Source organism: Zosterops lateralis, assembly GCF_965231275.1.
Source record: "Zosterops lateralis genome assembly, chromosome: 7".
NCBI classification, from domain to species: Eukaryota; Metazoa; Chordata; class Aves; order Passeriformes; family Zosteropidae; genus Zosterops; species Zosterops lateralis.
In genome coordinates, this window is record NC_139767.1 from 33,938,433 (window position 1) to 33,956,798 (window position 18,366).

The 18,366-nt window shown below is 38.2% G+C and overlaps 1 protein-coding gene across 1 annotated transcript in view; it reads right to left on the bottom strand.

Annotated features, from left to right (window-relative positions):
* The window catches only part of LRP1B (LDL receptor related protein 1B), a gene marked incomplete at its 5' end in the record, with an annotated part of 645,110 nt that overhangs the window by 361,456 nt on the left and 265,288 nt on the right, over positions 1-18,366 (bottom strand). The window contains one exon of the mRNA XM_083865658.1: positions 17,887-18,024. Within this exon, the coding sequence (XP_083721784.1) occupies positions 17,887-18,024 (138 nt within the window). The remainder of the gene's footprint in view (positions 1-17,886; positions 18,025-18,366) is intronic.

The following is an 18,366-nucleotide window of genomic DNA, read 5'->3' on the forward strand; positions in this document are numbered from 1 at the left end:
ATACGCACAGTTGGGCTTCTCTCATATTTATGCACTTTTGCTGATATCAACTTCTTTCCATTGAAACTGTACATACCTTTGTTGTACTGCTCCTAATGTGCAATTTATTTTGGCTATAATAATCCTCAGCATTAGACTAAGTCAGAAAACAAATAAAACCAACGTAATGAAAGTAATTTCTTCTCTATTTGATTTCCATGCACAAGATTTAAATGTCTTTTGGGGAAATGCATGAGGACTGAGGAGACTGTTCATAAACCATTGAAGGGAAGGTGCAGCAACCTGAGAGTCCTCTGTGCTGAGCCTTCCCCCCTCCTGTGTGTGCTAGGAGGAGAACAGCAGCTCCTACACCACCCAAATCTTCTGGCTGGGCACAGGAACGATGCATCAACCTCCTAAGCATCAAAAGTTACGAGCAGGACATTAGGATTTCACAACTGTTTCCAAAAACCACTTCACACTACGGCTCCTTGGTGTGGGAGGTTATGCTTTTATATTACTCAATTTTGCTTCAAAGTGCCAAGTAGTTGTATTAACACGAAAGAAAAATATTCAGGTCAGTAATAATCTTCCATGCAAAAGGATCATGAAGTAATTGCGAGTTATCCAAGAGTCATCCTCAAGCTGAAATACATCTATGGCTGGGATGGAAGGAAGGGAATTTGTTACAGCAGCCCTGGTGCTGTAGCAGTAGTAGCTCAGGATAAAGTAAAATAGAGTAACTAATAACAGTTCAGTCTGCACAGGCCTTACAGAACAAGGCCTCTATGGTCAAAATAATGAAAGCAGCACACCTGGACTTTGGGATAAAACACCACAGCAACCAACCAATATTAGTCACTATATCCTTTAAAAACAGAAGTTAAGAGGGTTAAGTTGGCTGTGCTGGGATTGCTGAGGCTGGTTTTTCTGCAATAATGCTCTTATGGAACATTTTTAAAATTATTTGTAATTGCAAACTGTATTCCTATCAACCTACACAAATTAAAAGATGCACCTACTTGGAGTATCCAACTTGTGCTCTCAACCACCTCAAACAACTGGGCTCCTTATATAGTGAGTGGTTCCCTCTCAGTTTCATCATTCTGGATGGTTCCATGGAGCAGCTTAGCCCTCAGTTTTAAGTACCATAGGAGCTTAGGAACTAAACTTCCTCAACTTAAATAAATATCTGAAACAGATGCAATGAATAATTCCTCATAACTCACCAGACCGCCCAAATAAAGAACCATAGAGTGGTTTGGGTTGTAAGGGACCTTCACAACCATCTCTAACCTGGAGCTCTAAGCTCTGTTTTGGAAACATCCAGAGCCCCTGTGAGGGAGGCAGAGCAGTGCCAGGCCCAGCTCTGGGTTATTCCAAGGCCTCTGGCATGACCATCCCTCTCCATTTCCCTCACCCTGCTGCCATCTCACCTTTAGCATCTATCTTTCCCTTCAGCCCAGTGCTGAGGAACAGGAACATTTTGGTGTCCTTTCAACAACCAAGGCCATTGATGCAAGGTACCAACCTCCCTCCATGCTGCACAGAACACCCTGTTCACAGCTTTTAGGAACCAAATTGTGTACCATGCACTGAATCAGACTCAACCTGCCACTCTATGAATAAGTGAAGTACTCCTGGACTACACACTTTTGGACCTGCATTGGCACATCAATATTCCTACTCCTGCCATTACACAAAAATGAAATAAATCAAAAACAAGCCTTGGGAAGAAGACAAAAGAAGAGCTGCTAAAAGCAAACATTCCTCTTTCGGTGTGCTGTTAATTTTCTCTTTAACAGATCCCATTCCCAATGCCCCCTGAGCCAGGAGAGGGTCTCAGAGCTGATGTATTTTGCAGAGTGCTCAGCAGTAGCACACATAAAACCCTACCTATGTAGGACACAGCTGCTTGAAATTTCCATGTGGCGCCAGATTTGTTTTCGTTTGGGAGGATCTCCCCGCAGTTGATGCACAGATGGAGAAGGCAGTTTAACTAACAATGATAATAATCATCCTCCATGACAGGCCTGGGGCTGAATCCAAACCTACAGTGAGGTTTTAAGGCATGGAGTCAGCACCCTGGCCATTAGTGAGGACACAGTATGAGAGGCACAACTCTCTGTTCCTGGTGGGGATGGAGACTCTGTTTAAGCCTTTAAGCCCAGGCAGAGCTGTCAGGCAGAACTATTTATTAACAGGTTATTATCCTGCTGCAGTACAGGACACACACCAAAGAGAAGCCACTGTTTGAAACCACTATTAACCTTGGTGAACAGGTGAGGTCTGTAATCATAAAAACGTGTTATCTTGGAGGTTATCAGGGCAGGGAAGGACAGTCTCTCTCATCTCCTCATCTCTCCTGTGATTCCAACATGAATGATACAAAATCCCTCAGAGGTGAAAGGTTTTGATATTTCTTTTTTTTTTCTTTTTTTTTACTACACTGTCCCATTATCCTAAAGAAAAGTTTATCACAGGAGTGTAAGATCCATTATCTTACTAATTGTCATTATTGTAATATTATTTGTGGGTAGAAGGATTGAACAGTCTGGTCTGGGTTTAGACACACAGGATAATAGATGAATGCTCAGGATATTTAATTTGCAGCTGAAGTGGAAGACCTCTGAGGCAGACTTTGCAGTATGTCTGGCTTCACAGTAGTGTAAAATATGAATAGTGGGTGAAAATTATATCAATGCACCAGTGTAACCGTGAACTATTCAGAATATTGGAATTCAAACACTTTGAAGTGCATTAAATTCCTGTTTTTAAAATGTTACATCAGCTTTTCACTATGTAGTGGGAACTAGGGCATAGAAAGTTCTCCCTCACCCTTTGAATAACTCTTCTATAGTATTAGTTTCGAAGTGCTCTAAAATAAAAGTAATCTTAAATTTTCAATCTGAAGCACCAAATTAGAAGAGGAAAGGTGTAGCAGACATTTTGCAGTTAAACAGAAGCTGTGAATAACTTCTGAGGCAACATTAGAAACATAAAAATATGCATATACACATATCTGGGTTATCAGTTTTAAAGCAATCTAAACTTCAAGAGACCCCAGACTGCAGTTTAGGTGAATTTATGTTGGAGGAGATGCCTACTCACTGTTCTCCCTGCCTACCCAGACACCCTCCAGGTTGGATTTTCTCTTTGTGTTTGGTCCTTTGCCAGCAGCCACGGCTGCAACCACAGCAGAAAATCAGCTGAACCTAACTGGGATTTATGGAAAACAAAAGTTTGGATTGTTTTTTATTCTATCCAAACAGCATCAACCACCTTTACACTGCAACTGCACCAGCAGAGGACAAAGAAGGTCAGAGAATAATGAAATTATAACCCGGTGACAAAATAACAAGCAACAAATGAATGCATTGGCAAATCAAGCCCAACGACAGAACATTAGTCAAACAACAACAGAATGATTAATAGATTTAAGTATTCCTGGCGATGATTAAAATACCTAAATCCTGTACTTATGGACTTGATCATTCCCTGGCTGTGAGGAACAAAACCCACATGGTAATTGCCACCTTCTTAAAGCCACTGGTGCAGATTTAATGTGCTCAGAGTAAAGTCCTCCTTGCTTTAATACCATGAGGAATGATTGCAACCTTTTCTGGCACCTATCAATAAAAAATGGGTTTGTAGCGATATTAAAAGATGAAAATCACTTTATTTTACTCACTGACATCTCCTTTTTGAAGTTAACTTTATGATTAAAGGGAGAACAGCCGCTTTTTGTCACCTCTGAAAGATGGATGGATTAAAAGCACATATCACCACTGCAAAGAGGCTACAGATCTTCATCAATATAAATCCACAAAGCATCTGACTGTGCCAGGGAAACATATTCTCAAATTTTCATTCCACCAAGAGATTACGGGGACTTAAAAGGCAAATAGCCATTGATTCTTATTACACAAACCACTAAAGCAAGGAGAAAAAGCAAACATTTAAACCATTCTTTTAAAATCTCTTCCTTAACTTCTGCTTCTTCTCACTGAAGTGCTGAGCACTGTTAAATTTTTTTGTGCAGTCTGTGCTATGTTTCCCCCCCTTGAACTTCCTTTTATTTTGCAGATCAATCCAAACTCTCAGAAACTGTTTTGTTTTTCAATGAGGCACAGGAGGCAGCATTTTCCCTGCTCTTGGTAGTGTATTTTGTCCCTGAAGTGCCTGTTGAGCATTCTGGTTGTATTCCATCCTAAAATCTCTTACAGGCTCATTGATCCCAGGGAACAACCACAGCTTTTCCCTTATGCACACACTTAAGGGTGTGATAATTGTCTCTGGAGTGATTAGCCATAATTATTACAGGGTAATCATTATTACTTTAGTGCCCAGGAGTTCAAACTACACAACCAGATCCCCTCTATCAAGTCAGGTATTCCTCTGTCACACAGAAAACATCCAATCCTTGAGCAGCCAGCCATACAGGGAATTGGGAGGGGAAATAAGGAAATTACAGCCAGTACAAGAGGTAACTGCATCAGTGCGCCAAGGACTCCATTTCACACAGAACAATTAGACCTTCCCATGTTTTCCAGAACATCCCTGAGTTTAGAGGTATCAAGCACACAGGATTTTTAACACAAGCATATTAATAATAATAAAAAAAAACCTGACATAAAATGTGAGTTAATATTATGAATGCTAATAAACTTCAAAACAGTTATAAAAGCTTTATCCTGCAGTGTTTTGGCTTGATCATTTTTTTTTTTTTCCTTGAAAACATCCATATTTAGAAGCCACTCTGAGGAGATTAGAAAAGTTTTTTTCGTGATATTCTGGAAGTAAATTATACTGCAGCTGGTGACACATATCTATTTAAAAAAAAAATAAATATATATATATATATATATGGATTGAGGTAAAAACAATTTTCATGCTGCTTTACAATCTCCTGGCTGTTTATTCCAGACAACATTAGCTGTGCTTTCAAAGGTTCTGACCAGCCCTACTCATCCATCAGCTCCAGGTTATTTCCTGCCCAGTGGAAAATCTGTCCAGAGCAAACAAGAGGAGAACACCCAGGAAAAATAAAGACGCATCAGGAAGAAAATTCCCTATTTGAACTCTGTGATTTCAGGAAGTGCTTTCCTTCTCCCCTGGGCATTTTCCTGCCTGGATCCACAGGTTTCCTCTACCTCAGCACCACCTTCTCCTCCTCCACCTCCAGAAGGTTCTTGATCAACTGTTGTTTTCCCAATTTCATCAATTATTTGTGCTTTATAAGTAGCACAGAAGAATTCCCATCATAATATCACAGGGACAAGACACTTCTCATCCAAATGCAGGGACTTTTCAAATTGCAAACCAAATTTTAAAAGAATCAAGTATTATTTGTTTTTAATTTCTTGTTTTAAAATGTTTATCACAATGGAAAAATCTAACTTTTCACAATTCTAAACTCTAATTTATGATATACTGTCTGACCTTTCCTAAAGTAAACATTTCTATTTACAGCACAGATTTAGTGGAGGTTTCTGTAACTCTCTTCTTAAAATACATCAGCATGGGAACACAACAAAACCTGTATTTATAATTAAATCAGGCAGTCTGTGGTGTTTTGCTCAAGTGCTAATATATATTTTTTTTAAAATCACCTTTGACTTTTTAATTTACAAATATTCTAGCCTTCTGTACACAGGAAAATTTTAAACCATCTAGATTTGTTTGTATGAAAAACTTCACAACTTTTGGCTAATGGTTATTAAGAAAAAAAACAAACCCTCAATGTAATATTTTTGCTACACACATTTTTCCCCTCCAAAAAACGTCCTTTTTAACATCCAGATGCAAGTACAAGCAATGTTTAGCACTATAATCAACATTTCCAAGCTACCTGCCAGCAGAACTCACAGTGCTGAACATCAGCATTGTCAGCTCCTTGGAAGCCTCAGGCATATTTTACATAGTCCAAACAGATTATGGTCTCCATTTATAATCCTTCTGTGCAGGGAGAGGAGCTCCTGAACAGGAATTCAAGGTAGAATGTGCATTATAGATGAAGAAGATCAATGCACAGCAGGTTCTGTGCCCAGAACCACCATCACCATCATCATCATCATCATCATCCCAGGACGGGATGGCTGAGCTGAGTCCACCTCTCCTCGAAACAAACACCACTAACAGAGATGAGATGAAAAATGGCCAAAAAAATCCAACTAAAAACCAAAGAAACACCTGGTAATTTCTATTTGAATTAATGTTTTCAAGATTTTACAGAGTCTCACTTGCTCATCCAGACCCCAACATCAAGTGATGCACCACATAAATTCTGGACAATGCAAAGATTTACTGAACTTCCACAGCTTTTCTGTTCTTCTACCCCCAGAAATGCCCTCAGCACAAGACAATAACGAATCTCTCCAAGAATTAGTCACTAACAACAACTCTTTTCGATTTTGGAAGTCTAGAATTCCTAATCACACTCTTTGTCATGCCCTAAAAGCACAGCTGTGCCTTCATTAGGGGAAAAAGACTGATGTGAGCAGCTCTTCTGCAGCTGAAGCCAGAAGCAAAGGCCTGCAGATGTACCCCTTAACAACAATTGTATTTCACTCACATTACTTCTAGTTGGGGGATGACTCTAACTCTAGCACAAGCCAACAGAAATTCCTACTGTTATTTACAGTCTGATACTGAAAAGAGCTTCCTGGGTCCTTTGGTGAACACCAAGAGTGGTGCCATGAGACCAACAGGTTGATTTTTCATGTTCCAGTACTGGAGGGATAAATCCTTTCAAAGCTCCCTGTTCTCAGGATGCACAGGGATGGTTTTCAGAGCTGGTGTTCTGTGGGCCTGAGAGATTTCACCCTGCTAGTAGCTGCTAACTTTTTCCCAAGGAAAAATTTCTTAGGAAAACTTCTTCTCAAAACAATCTTTCTCCAGGTGGTGTTTTGCTGTTTCTCTGGTTTAACCAGTGGGATTAGGGAGGTGTCATTCCTATTCACCAACCATGTTAAGTCTCTATTGGAACACCTTATAAAAGGCAGTAAGACTTAGACAATAAAGCCTTTTTTTCTATGCTCTTTGTCTTCTGAAATATCTGGAGTCTTTCATCTTTCTTTCATGTCCTACAGCAAGAGTGTCCAACCCACCCAATCCCTGTCCAGCCCTGTGTGCCTTTGCATCCTGCCCAGCCTCCCTCCCCAGCTGCCTGCTGGGAACCTGCTGTGATTTATCTACATCCTTAGGGATGGATCATATGGAGCAAATACATCCCTTAGATACAGCAAGGGTTCTTTCTGACTTTGTGATGAGTCTAAGAAAACCTGAGGCATTTTCCAAATGGCTCCTCTCAGCTCTGGACACCTTTGGCAGCAGAAGGAAAAAAAAATTCTGGACTGGCAGAAAAATAAATAAAATATATTACAAGTAATGAATGGACTTTTTAAGAGATATAAATCATGGGATTGCAACTTTCTGCATTTAACATGAAATTTATATCCCAAAAACTTGACTGTTTTTGCACTGGAATAATTCATGTCTTTGCCGCAGTTTCCAGACAACATCAAGAAATCTGGCACATATTGGTGGACTTCGAAATAAAAAAAAGTTTTTTAACCAGCAGAAAGACCGATTCTTCATGGAGATCATGTAAAAGCATATTTTTAGCCTTTCATCTGGGTCTCCTTTGCAAACCCAAACAAGACACGTGTGTAGGACCCAGTAACCTTTTCAGTCAGAGAAGGACCCTCCATGATCCCATTTTCCTTCAGCTGAACTGGAACTCACATCTCTTCACTAAAAGCCACTCTGCTATCTACAGCTTTAATTTTTCCTTTTTTTTTTCCCCCTCCATTAGGTTCAAGAGAAATTACAGTTTGAAGAGCACTGTGCTTTATCCTTTGAAAGCAGACATTGTGACCAATACCAGATTTGGTTTGGGTTTGTTTGGGTTATTTTTTTTCCTCACTAAAACTAAAAACATCCAGCTCCCATGGGAAGGGCAGGATGCATTCCCAGGTTTGCCTGAAGGGCTCACTTCACATTTTTTTGAACACAGGACATTCAAGTTCACCATAAAACAGAAGCATGGGCCCCAAACTGTGTCCACTTAAATTTATAATTCACTGATTATTTTTTTAACATAAATTACAAGGGTCAGCTCATGGCAGAAAGCAGAACAGTTGTGCCTCACAGAAGACTTTTTAGTGTCCATGTACCTTAAATGTGAGTCCTCAGGATGTCTGAACAGTTTTGTTTTAATGTAACTGTGCTCATTTTATGTAACATTTTGCAGAATAAAACTTATTCCCATTCTTTTTTATCCTCCTGATGCCACTGCCTGCCATTAGTCTGTGAATGTAAAATTATACTCATATAGATTTCATTCCTGTAGAAACCTGTAAGTTGCCTGCACATAAATGTGTAGTGTAATTCTGCCTTATTGTCTTTCAGTGGATTAAAAAAAAATCTCAATTTTCTAAAAGAAAACTGAATGTTCTTCTACTTCAGTATTGCAAATTTTCTTTTTCTTTTTTTTTATTTATAAGCTGGACTCATTTCTGCTAAAATTCCAGGAGATGCACATCATTAAGAGAGGGAAAAAGTCAATTAAGCAAGTAGCAGGTCCTGCATCTGATGCATGGTTTTGAAGGAGGCTATGAAATATGCAAGACCATTAGAAAAAAAAAAAATTACCTTAGACAGCAACTAATTGTGCTGAATTGCCTGCTGGTAATTAAACAGGGCATTTGTTAAAAAGACCAGATTTAGTTCTTAATGAGTGCTGATTTTGACCTTCTGTATAGCGGGGCTAAGAAATGTGTTTGGGACTTGAAGCACTATGAATGATCCTTTTATTGCAAAAACCAGACATTTTCTCCCTTCTTGATCTTGCTCTGGGAATGTGACATCAGCTGTTGTGGAATCTCACTCACATGAGTGTGAAAACCAAGCTGAAAAGTCAGAAAAGTGTCACTGTGTGTGGGATAAATCTTTTGTTGCCATCACGATCTGGACTGCTGCTAATTTTTCCTCATCTTTAATCCTAGAGGCCAACACTTCCTTGGAGAAAGTGGGCACTGGTACTTTGCTCCAATAATCCATCCCATGTACAAGATACCTCATCTTCCAAAGAGCATTTTTAATATTTTGCTGCGTGTTAATGGATTTTAAGAAGGACTAGACAGAAAGAAAATGTTTCAGAAAGATGCTAAATATAGTCTCAAAAAGTTTGATTTCATAGGATTTTTTTCTACCAGGATATCCCACCTCTATAAGAAGACACTCAGAGAGCAGCCAATGCAATTATAGCAGTCGTCTTCAACAGCTGAGTGTCAGAAAATATTGTTGATTTGCAGAGAGTGGGTCATGGTCACATTTCAAGATTTAAACATGGCTTATTCTTCTCCAGATGGAACAATTTCCTAGAGGGTTTTTTTGTGCTTTTTTTGTCTGTTGTTTTCGGTGTTTTTGTTGTTTTGTGTGTGCATTTTTGTTTTTTGGGTTTTTTACATGTAAATTCTTAGAGCATCTGAATAGAAGGGATTAAAAAAAATAATAAAATAAAAAAAAAAACAAGCAGACTTTTTGTTTGTTTGTTTGTTTGGATAGACCCAGTCTGGAAGCCTAAACCCAAGGAAATGCTGCCAGTCATTCCAGCAGGACTCAGGTCTCATCATAACTATTTTTATTTTCCTTCTTCTACACAGCTCATATCCTATCACCATGCACAGCAACAATGCTTTCAACACACCCGTTTTCACAACAGATAAAATATTTTTAGGTTATGGAATCTCCTGGAAAACTCCAGTTTCTTATCAGAGTCAATGCACAAGGGAACACGTTCCTATTCTTGGATGAACACAGTTTCAGAAAATACTGATTTAAAGTATTATACTGACCCTCACTATTGACTGGGCTCTGTGTCCCCCCAGTTTTGTTTCCACTTGATTTTTAACTTATTCCATTTCATCTCACAGTATTTTAATCTGTACATTTGTCATATAACTAAACTCATGTGGGTTACTGCAGTGAGTTAAAGATTAAGTTACACTTTCATAGATTTTGTGTGGAGAAAAGATGACTGGAATCTGAGAGGGTCTAATGAATTCTGAAAATCAGTTTTTGTACGCTCTGTGCATGTTCTTGCCTCCCAGTGGAAGAGCAGGAGTAATTTCTCAGTGTGTCAAAGCAAACTTCACACCACTGAGCAGTATCAATCTCACTTAAAACTGCTGGTGACATCTTGACTTGTTTATCATAGTCCCAGAAACGACGGCAAATTTTAATTTTTAAACTACATTACACAGTTGGAGAACGACTTGGGCTTTTGGATTATCCACTTCCATGAGCTTAAAATTGAAAAATGCAAGAAGTGGGGAAGAAAAAAAATATGGTTTCTCCTTATTTCAGCTACAGATTGAAGCGTGTGAAAAAGCAGAATCTGCCGCGTTCTGTGTACAGGTGGTCAAGCAGGTGGATGCTGTGCAGAGGCATCTGCATTCCAGGTAGGAATTTCCCATCCCAGCTCCCAGAATTTACCACTTTGGTTAACAACACTTGGCTAATTGCTGAGAGGGGAACAAGTCAGAGACCAGAACTCACTCTCCAAATGCAAATGAACGCTCCTGCAGCTTTCAAGTATTTGCTACAATAAATGTTTAACTGTTTATGGCTCCTGGAAAAGAGCCCCGAGGAGCAAAAGTACCCCCTTCATGGAACAGATGTAGTTTCCTTATTTGTTTATTCACCTTGGGAAGATCAGGAGCTGGGAAGTCGAATCCCCCCAGGCAAGGAGTGGAAAAAGTTGAAACCAAGTCTTGTAATGCAGCTTGGCTGAGGGCTCCCGGGGCACAAAACTGACGACTGCACTTCTGACAAATTAAGTGATGCTAGCCCCAGAATTTGCTCTTTTCTTTCTTCTTCTCTGTCTCCAATTTGATACCATCCTGTAAATTTAGGCTGACATTATAAATTGCTCTAGGAGGACCAAAATCACGTTTTTCAGCACACATGCCTGTCACTTTTTTCTTTTTCTTCTCACTTCAAACACCAGGTTGCCCAATTATTTTAACACTGTTGAATGAAGCAATGAATAGGCAAATAATGTCACTGGAAAAAGAGTACATGGAAATTTAATGACATGTTTTATTGATGGGCAGATGCCTCAGATGTGTTTTTCTTCAGCAGATGTAATTTTCCTATTTAGTTGATGTAAGAAACAGTAATTAAATTCTAACAGTAGAGGTCTAAATGTAATAGTTGATGTATATCCTGAAAAATAAAAAAAAAAAAAGGAAAAAATGCCCAAAAGGAAACTGAAAGAAGCATCTTTCCTTCTAAATAAGATTTCAGGATGTCTAAGCTATGCCATCTTCCCAAATATAGGTGGTGATGGCTGAAGACAGACCCTGTGCTGTCATTTCCCCTACGCCCCAAGGTTACCAGGGCTTCACAAGCATCTGGTGTCAGGTCCCAGCCTCTGCTCGGTGAAAAGCTGTCTCTGATGCCTGGATATTGAAAATAGAGTTCAGATTTACTCTGGGATGTGATCTAATGGCAGCCAGGCTGCAGCTACACAATCCCTGCTGGCGGGCTCAGTTTAGGAGTGTCAGGGGTTTTTGCCATGCAAATGTGTCTGGAGTTCCTGATATACAGAGATTATGCCCAGAGTATTTATCTTCATAAAAATCCTTGGAGATTTATTCACGCAAAAAGCTTGTTGCATTTCTTTCTCCTTAAGGAGTTTTATTAGCTTATTTGTTTATTAACAGGGACAAATTATCAGGTAACTCTATGCATTAATCAACAGAGAGGTTATAAAATGTGTTGAGTAAAGCTGAAAAGGAGATGCTCAGAGTATGAGTTTAAATGTTTGTTTTCTCAAAAGAGGACGGCCTCAAAACAGCAACAGCAGCAACAATGAATAGTAGCATTTAACCCAAATCCCTGGGAAGAAGAACAAAGATTTCCCAGATCATTCCTTCCCCTCCCCAGAGCCACTGACTGCAGCTGCTCCCTCAGGTTTCTGCAGCCCTGACCATGAACCAGTTAACAACCACCCACTGGCCCTCTTAACTACCCTCATCCTGTCTCAAATATGACAAATTAAACATCTCTGCTACACCCTGTGCATTTTATTGGGCAACAGGATCATGGAAAACTTGAAATATTTGAGTTATAATCTTTACTCATATTCATCTTTTCTATAATGTAGAACTCCACGGGTTAACCATCCATTTGCTGTTGCAAGTGTGGTTTCTGTGCCCTGAAGAAAGCATGAGCATTTCAACATGTGTGCTAAAAAGCTGACCAAAATTTCTATTCAGCAAGGCCAGACCTGACCAACACTTGATTTCACCAGTAAGGAACAGTACCCAACATTTTTCTCTCAGGAAAATGGACACTGCAACTGAAATGGAAATTGTGATTGGGAGCAGACAGGACAGACATTGCTCCTCCAACGGACAACATCAGAACACTCTCTGCAAACCATGAACCAGTTAATGATCTGCTGTTGAGTATTATCATCATAAATGACCAAACACTTAAATCCAACACTTAATTTGCCACAGGGACGAGGCTGATACCTTCACAACAGAGTTCCTTTGTGAATTCTAGCCTAAAAAACCTCTTCAGCAGCAGCCCATCAAGGTAGGATGAAATCACATCACTCAAATGTCTTCCACTGCTCATTCCCCCACCAGCCTCCTCTAATTTGCTTTGCTGCAAAAGGATTTTGTGATGGAAAGTTATTAAATCACCAAGCCCATGACTTCCTTGTCTTGACAGTGGAATAGACTAAATGACCTTGGCTAATTTAAATGAGCCACATCATGCTCTATCTTATGCAAAAAAAGATAGGAAAGACAGTAATATACAAGAAATTGGATGTTTGGATGGTGAAATGAGGAGCTATCATAATACTAAATTATGCAAATTGAGCCTTCAGCCAGACAAACAGAGTTCTTTATTAGCAGCTCTGTTCCAAAGCAAAAACACCCAGTTTTCTTTTAATGCCCTCAATTTTTTTTCTCTTTTCTGCCTCATGAGCCAAGTGAAAACCTTGATGCAGAAATGCAGAGTGGTCTCAGTGGGAACCATTCCAAATGTTACCTGATGGTTTCAGCAGCCCCTCTGGTCCATCAGGAGCTCTGGGAGGTTTCCTGGGGGTTATTTTCAACAACCTGATGTGACACCTTGTACATCACAGCCTTAAAGGATGAGTGGTTTAAAGCTTGTCAGAATAAATCCAGTGAGTTCACAGGGAATTCTGATGCAGGTGAGCATTACTTCCAGAATTACTCTCATGGAAAATGGAGGGACATTTATAACTCCTGACTGTTTTAGGGAGTTTTTGTTACCTTGTTACACAACTTCATTAGAAAGGAAAAAAAATAATAAAAGTAACACTAGGATCTAAATGTAGATCCATATATTTCAGTTTTATAACTTTAGGTCATTCTTATAAGGTCTGAATTTTCCTGGAAATTCTAAAATTTCTATTTTCCTCTCTGGTAAACAGTACTTAAAATTTCCCAGTGTTCCAGCTATAAAAAGACCAGAACAAAACATGATTGAGTAATAGCTGCATTTATCTTCATCTTCTGATAACAATTCATTCAAAAAAGCCTAAACAGAAAAATAATACTTGATTATGGGCTGCTAAAACAGAACAAATTTTGGCCAAAACCTCTCAATGTGTGTTCTGCAGTTTTTTAATACTAAATGATCTAGAGTTTGCCTTTGAATATTTCATTGATTAGAGACTTCAGAGATTATGGTTAATAAAGATCCAAACAATCTGAAGACTTGGAAGGTTTCTATTTGCACTGGTATTTTTTGCAATATTCTTTTAACATTTTCAGGCTGGAAAGCTAAAATATTAGCACAGATATTCCAGGAGCTACTAAATAATAACTTAGTTAATTAAAAAAGGACCTCTCCATATTCTGTGTACGTTTTCGTTTCCTACAGCTCTAACTCAGACCAAACCCCAATTTTGGCACACCACTTTCAAGTTTGTGCCACAAAGAGATAGATAAAACACTGATTTATAAAACTGTACAGCTCAAATCTGCAGCCCTATTAAAACAAAAACCCAAAAATTAAAAAAAAACCCAAAAAACACAAACCCAAACCAAAAAAACACCCAAAAAAACACTAACAAAACCCAAACAAACAAAAAAGTAAAAAACAAGCAAACAACAAAAAAACCCCCAACAAAACCTCAAAACTTCACTAAGATTTATGGGATTTTTGACTGAATTCTCTAGAAATTATCTTAATAATTACATATAATGCTTTACATACTCAAGGCCAAGTAACTCCAATGACAGATATTTGCCTGAGCTATTCCTAAAATTTTCAGGAGAGAAAAAATATAATAATAATAATAATAATAATAATATAATTTTTTAAAAAAAGAAAAATAAAAAAGAAAAAAAGAAAAAATAAGGAAAGAAAAAAAACTAAAGTGATAGTTTAGCTTCCAAAAGACCTCAAAATCAGACTGGGAAAAGCTGCAGCCCCACGGCCCCAGCTTTAACTGACCAGAGCCAGCCCCACACTGGGATGAAGCCTCTGAAGAAAAGACTTGGAGCTAAAAAAGTTCAGTTTGCAATAATTTGGCAGCTCCCGTGGGACAGTTCTCAGCTCACTGCTCAGCTGAGCAGTAAAAGTGGCTGCAAATGCAGCTGAAATAAAGTCCTGGCTCTCCAAAGGAGCTGGAGGAGCGTGTCAGAGAAAGAAGTTTAATTGCCAAGAGCAGATCTGGAGCAGCCTTCAAGGAGAACTGCTCAGGCTTGGCTCTGGTTTTGGCACTGGTAAATTTTATAATTTTCTCTGAGCCTCAGCAACTCTCCAGGGAGCTGATGGGTGTGAACTCTCCCATTCAGCAGGGCTGGATCGAGTGGAATTGTTGGAATTTTCAGAAAGCTGAACAGCCCCAGTATAAACTTTATAAGGGGTTAATGTGTATTTTGATTTCTCCCTTTTTCAGCCTCTTTGAAGCATTCTTCAATTAAATAAAAAAATGAAAAGGAATCCAAATACAGATGTCATATCACTGTTGTGTGCTCTGAGGTTCAAATCCAGTGAATTACACACCCCTTTCTCCTCTGAAGGTCACTGGAACACATAATGTGAAACAACCATGCATAATAAAACATGGTTTATTTCATATTGCCACAACCTCTCCTGAATTTATGCATTACATTCACCAGCAAAAATGCATATGTGCCTGAAATAAAAGATGATAATACAGGAATGTCATTGTATTTACTACTATTTCCTTGAAATTTCCCATCCATTACCATTCCACACTGGAGCAATGACCATATTTTCCCTTGGCAGGGAAAGGTGCAGGCCTGAATACAACTCTAAAAGCTCGTTAATAATGAATTAACGTGAGAATGTTAAATTTAGAGAAAGAAATCAGAATATTTCCACTTACTGGGCGCTTATACCCCATTAGTTCTAAGAGATTTCACCCCTTTAGAGTTACCTGTGCACTGGAATGGGCTTTGCCCTGGTGACACCCCCAATATTTCACACCATAACTGATTTTCCTGGTGTTTGGTGACTTATTTACAGCACTATCGGTGTCCACAGCAAGAGATTATTTTAACACAGCTCTGTGACCAACTGGGCTCCTTGCAATTCAATATTGAAAATTGCTGTTGCCTTGCTCGATCACCGATTTCACATGAACACTGTTAATTCCAGCAGAATTGGACATGCCACTCTTGTGAGTGAAATAAAGAAAAAGTTCATGATTTCTGAAGTAACTTTTGGCCACATAAATGAGTTCAGTGTATGATTTGTATGTTCAAGACTCAGAGAGCAAAGAGGAAAGACTCAAAGGTTACCCAAATTTTTTTCTGATAAACAGGTATATTATCTATATATATATATATATAGAAAGAATAATTGCAACTATAAGGAACTCACACCAGATATTTGATAATAAAAATGTAACACAATGACACTTTAGGGGCAGTTGTTTGTAACAAACTACAGGATCATAATGTAAAAATATGGTTTTCTATATTCTTTGTGTCTGTTGACAGAAATGTGCCCAGTGATAATTTCAATTCTGCCCCCAATAACCAAGTAAAAATATGGAGCTGCCACAAAAAAAAATCAGTATTAATGAGTTGTTAACCATTAAATGAGGAGGTAGTGTGACACTTCATTATGTTCATGTTCTGTGTAGCAGAAATATTTGTTTAGAATGTTTTACCAAATTTTATGTTGATTTATTAAAGCAGATATTAATTGTTCCACTGGGCAGCTTTCATATTCATGTCTGATAATAAAGAAAGGTGTTGGAACCAACATGAACCTTACAAGGTGTATTTGAGCATAAATTAACAGGACATGAATAAAGATTGGGTATTTTATGTGCTATGACATTCCAAAACACAGGACACATGGACAATAAGAAAACCAAACATATTTCATGCCACTAAATAGGAATTTACTTTTAGTCTATGTATTTCTTTTCTGATTCCATTAATCTTGTGGTTTAAAGACTTAAAATTCAATGAGAATGTAGGACAGATATAATAATTATTCAGCACTGAAAATTTTAATCATTTGTCATTTAACCCAGAATAATTTACAGAAAAATATTGAGGAATATAAATGCAAACAGAACTTAATGAATCAGATTATTCTCTGAGAAACACTCACCTGCAACTTCAGAAAGTTTCAGTTTAGGCCAAATAGTGCTTTTCCCAGTTTAACTTCTGGGGTTTTTTTTTTGGATGCTGGGCCCAGTGCTACACCCAATACGCTGACACAAATTTTGATTTTGTGTAATGCTCATTGAACAAGGACTATTAAACAGTTCAGCCTTCAAAAAAAGAAATGATTCCTATCACTGTGAATAAGAATTTTCATATATTTTATGACAGCCTGTATCCTCACCTGGTTATATAAAAATAACTATTTGCAGTTTTGTGAAATCAGCAGTATTGTACTGACTAATTCCAGATGGCTTTTTTTTTTTTTCCTAATTTTATTTTTTTTTTTTTTCCCATATGGCTTATTTTTGGTGTAGGCTTAGATTTTACTCTGACAGCTCTGAAAATATGTCCACATGAAATTTTAAATTCTAATTTAACTTTCTGAACTCCACCATTAATTGTATCTTTCCCTGCATATTGTCATTTTGCATTGCAGCAGAAGGCCCAGGACCTGTCTCTGAGCTCCTGGTTTGGAACATGAGCTGCATTGAGCATAACCAACAACCACCATTCATTTGGAAATCTACTAATTAAAAATAACTGATTCAAGGTATCCAAGATTTGGCCCTGTAACTATCCCCAATGCAGACCTCAAAAAGTCCTCTCAGTAGAGCTGAGATGATAAAGAGTTGACCTTCACCAATTTCTCATTAAGATTTCTCATTGTCAGAATTTGGTGACTACACTATTAAACAGTAGATTATTTGCATAAAACCCTCCTGAAACAAAGTCCTCCATGCAAAATAAGGCTCAGAGCAAATTTGACATATTTGTCAGTGGTTTTCTTTAGCTTTTTTTTTTTTTTTTTTTTTTTTTTTTTTTTTTTTTTTTTCAGAAGATACAAGGAAAAGCAAAATCATCCTGGCAAAGAGTGCGCTGCCCAACTTTTGCTCAGTGAAGAGTTTCTTCATTCTTCTTTTGATAGAAGAATTTCCATCATATAAGCTTAGTAACTAATGCAGCAAAAGTCTGAAAATCTCTGTGTGCTTATTACTTATTACGTACAAAATATTATTTTTTTAATTAACTTGAAACACATATTAAAATATGCTTCTCTCAGTTCACTTTTGATTGTTTTACATACATTCACACACACATATACACTTACCTGTATTCCCAAGGAGTAAATTGTGGTTCTCTTTGAACTCAGGAAAGAAAACACAGTGGGAGATTTGGGGTCAAAGCAATTTTCACTCACCCCTGCAATGAACTCCCTCGTCGTAGCCATCGGAGCAGTCGAAGACCCCGTTGCAGAGCTGGGACAAGTGGATGCATTTGTTGGTACCAATGCAGCTGATGAAATTCGGGCTGCACTTGAAATCTGATTCCTCAGGACCTAAAGGACAGATGGGAAATGTCTTACACGTGTTTTTACATCCACAACAAGGCAAAAGAAAGTTTATAACTCATTAAAAAAAGTTCTGTGCCTTGTTTTCCTTTTAAGGCTTTAGGGCGACAAGCTGTATTAGTTCATTTTGAAGATTTGGTTCATTTTAGGGCCTTGTTATCACATATAAAGTCATCAAGAAATGATTAGCGCAATTACAAATCAATGGCTCGGCGGATTATTTCCTAAAACACAGGTTACTAAGATAATAAACTCTGCAGACACTAAAAAGCATCATAAGATTTTCAATTGTCCCGTGAATATCCTATCAAGAGTCATATCAAGAGTAAC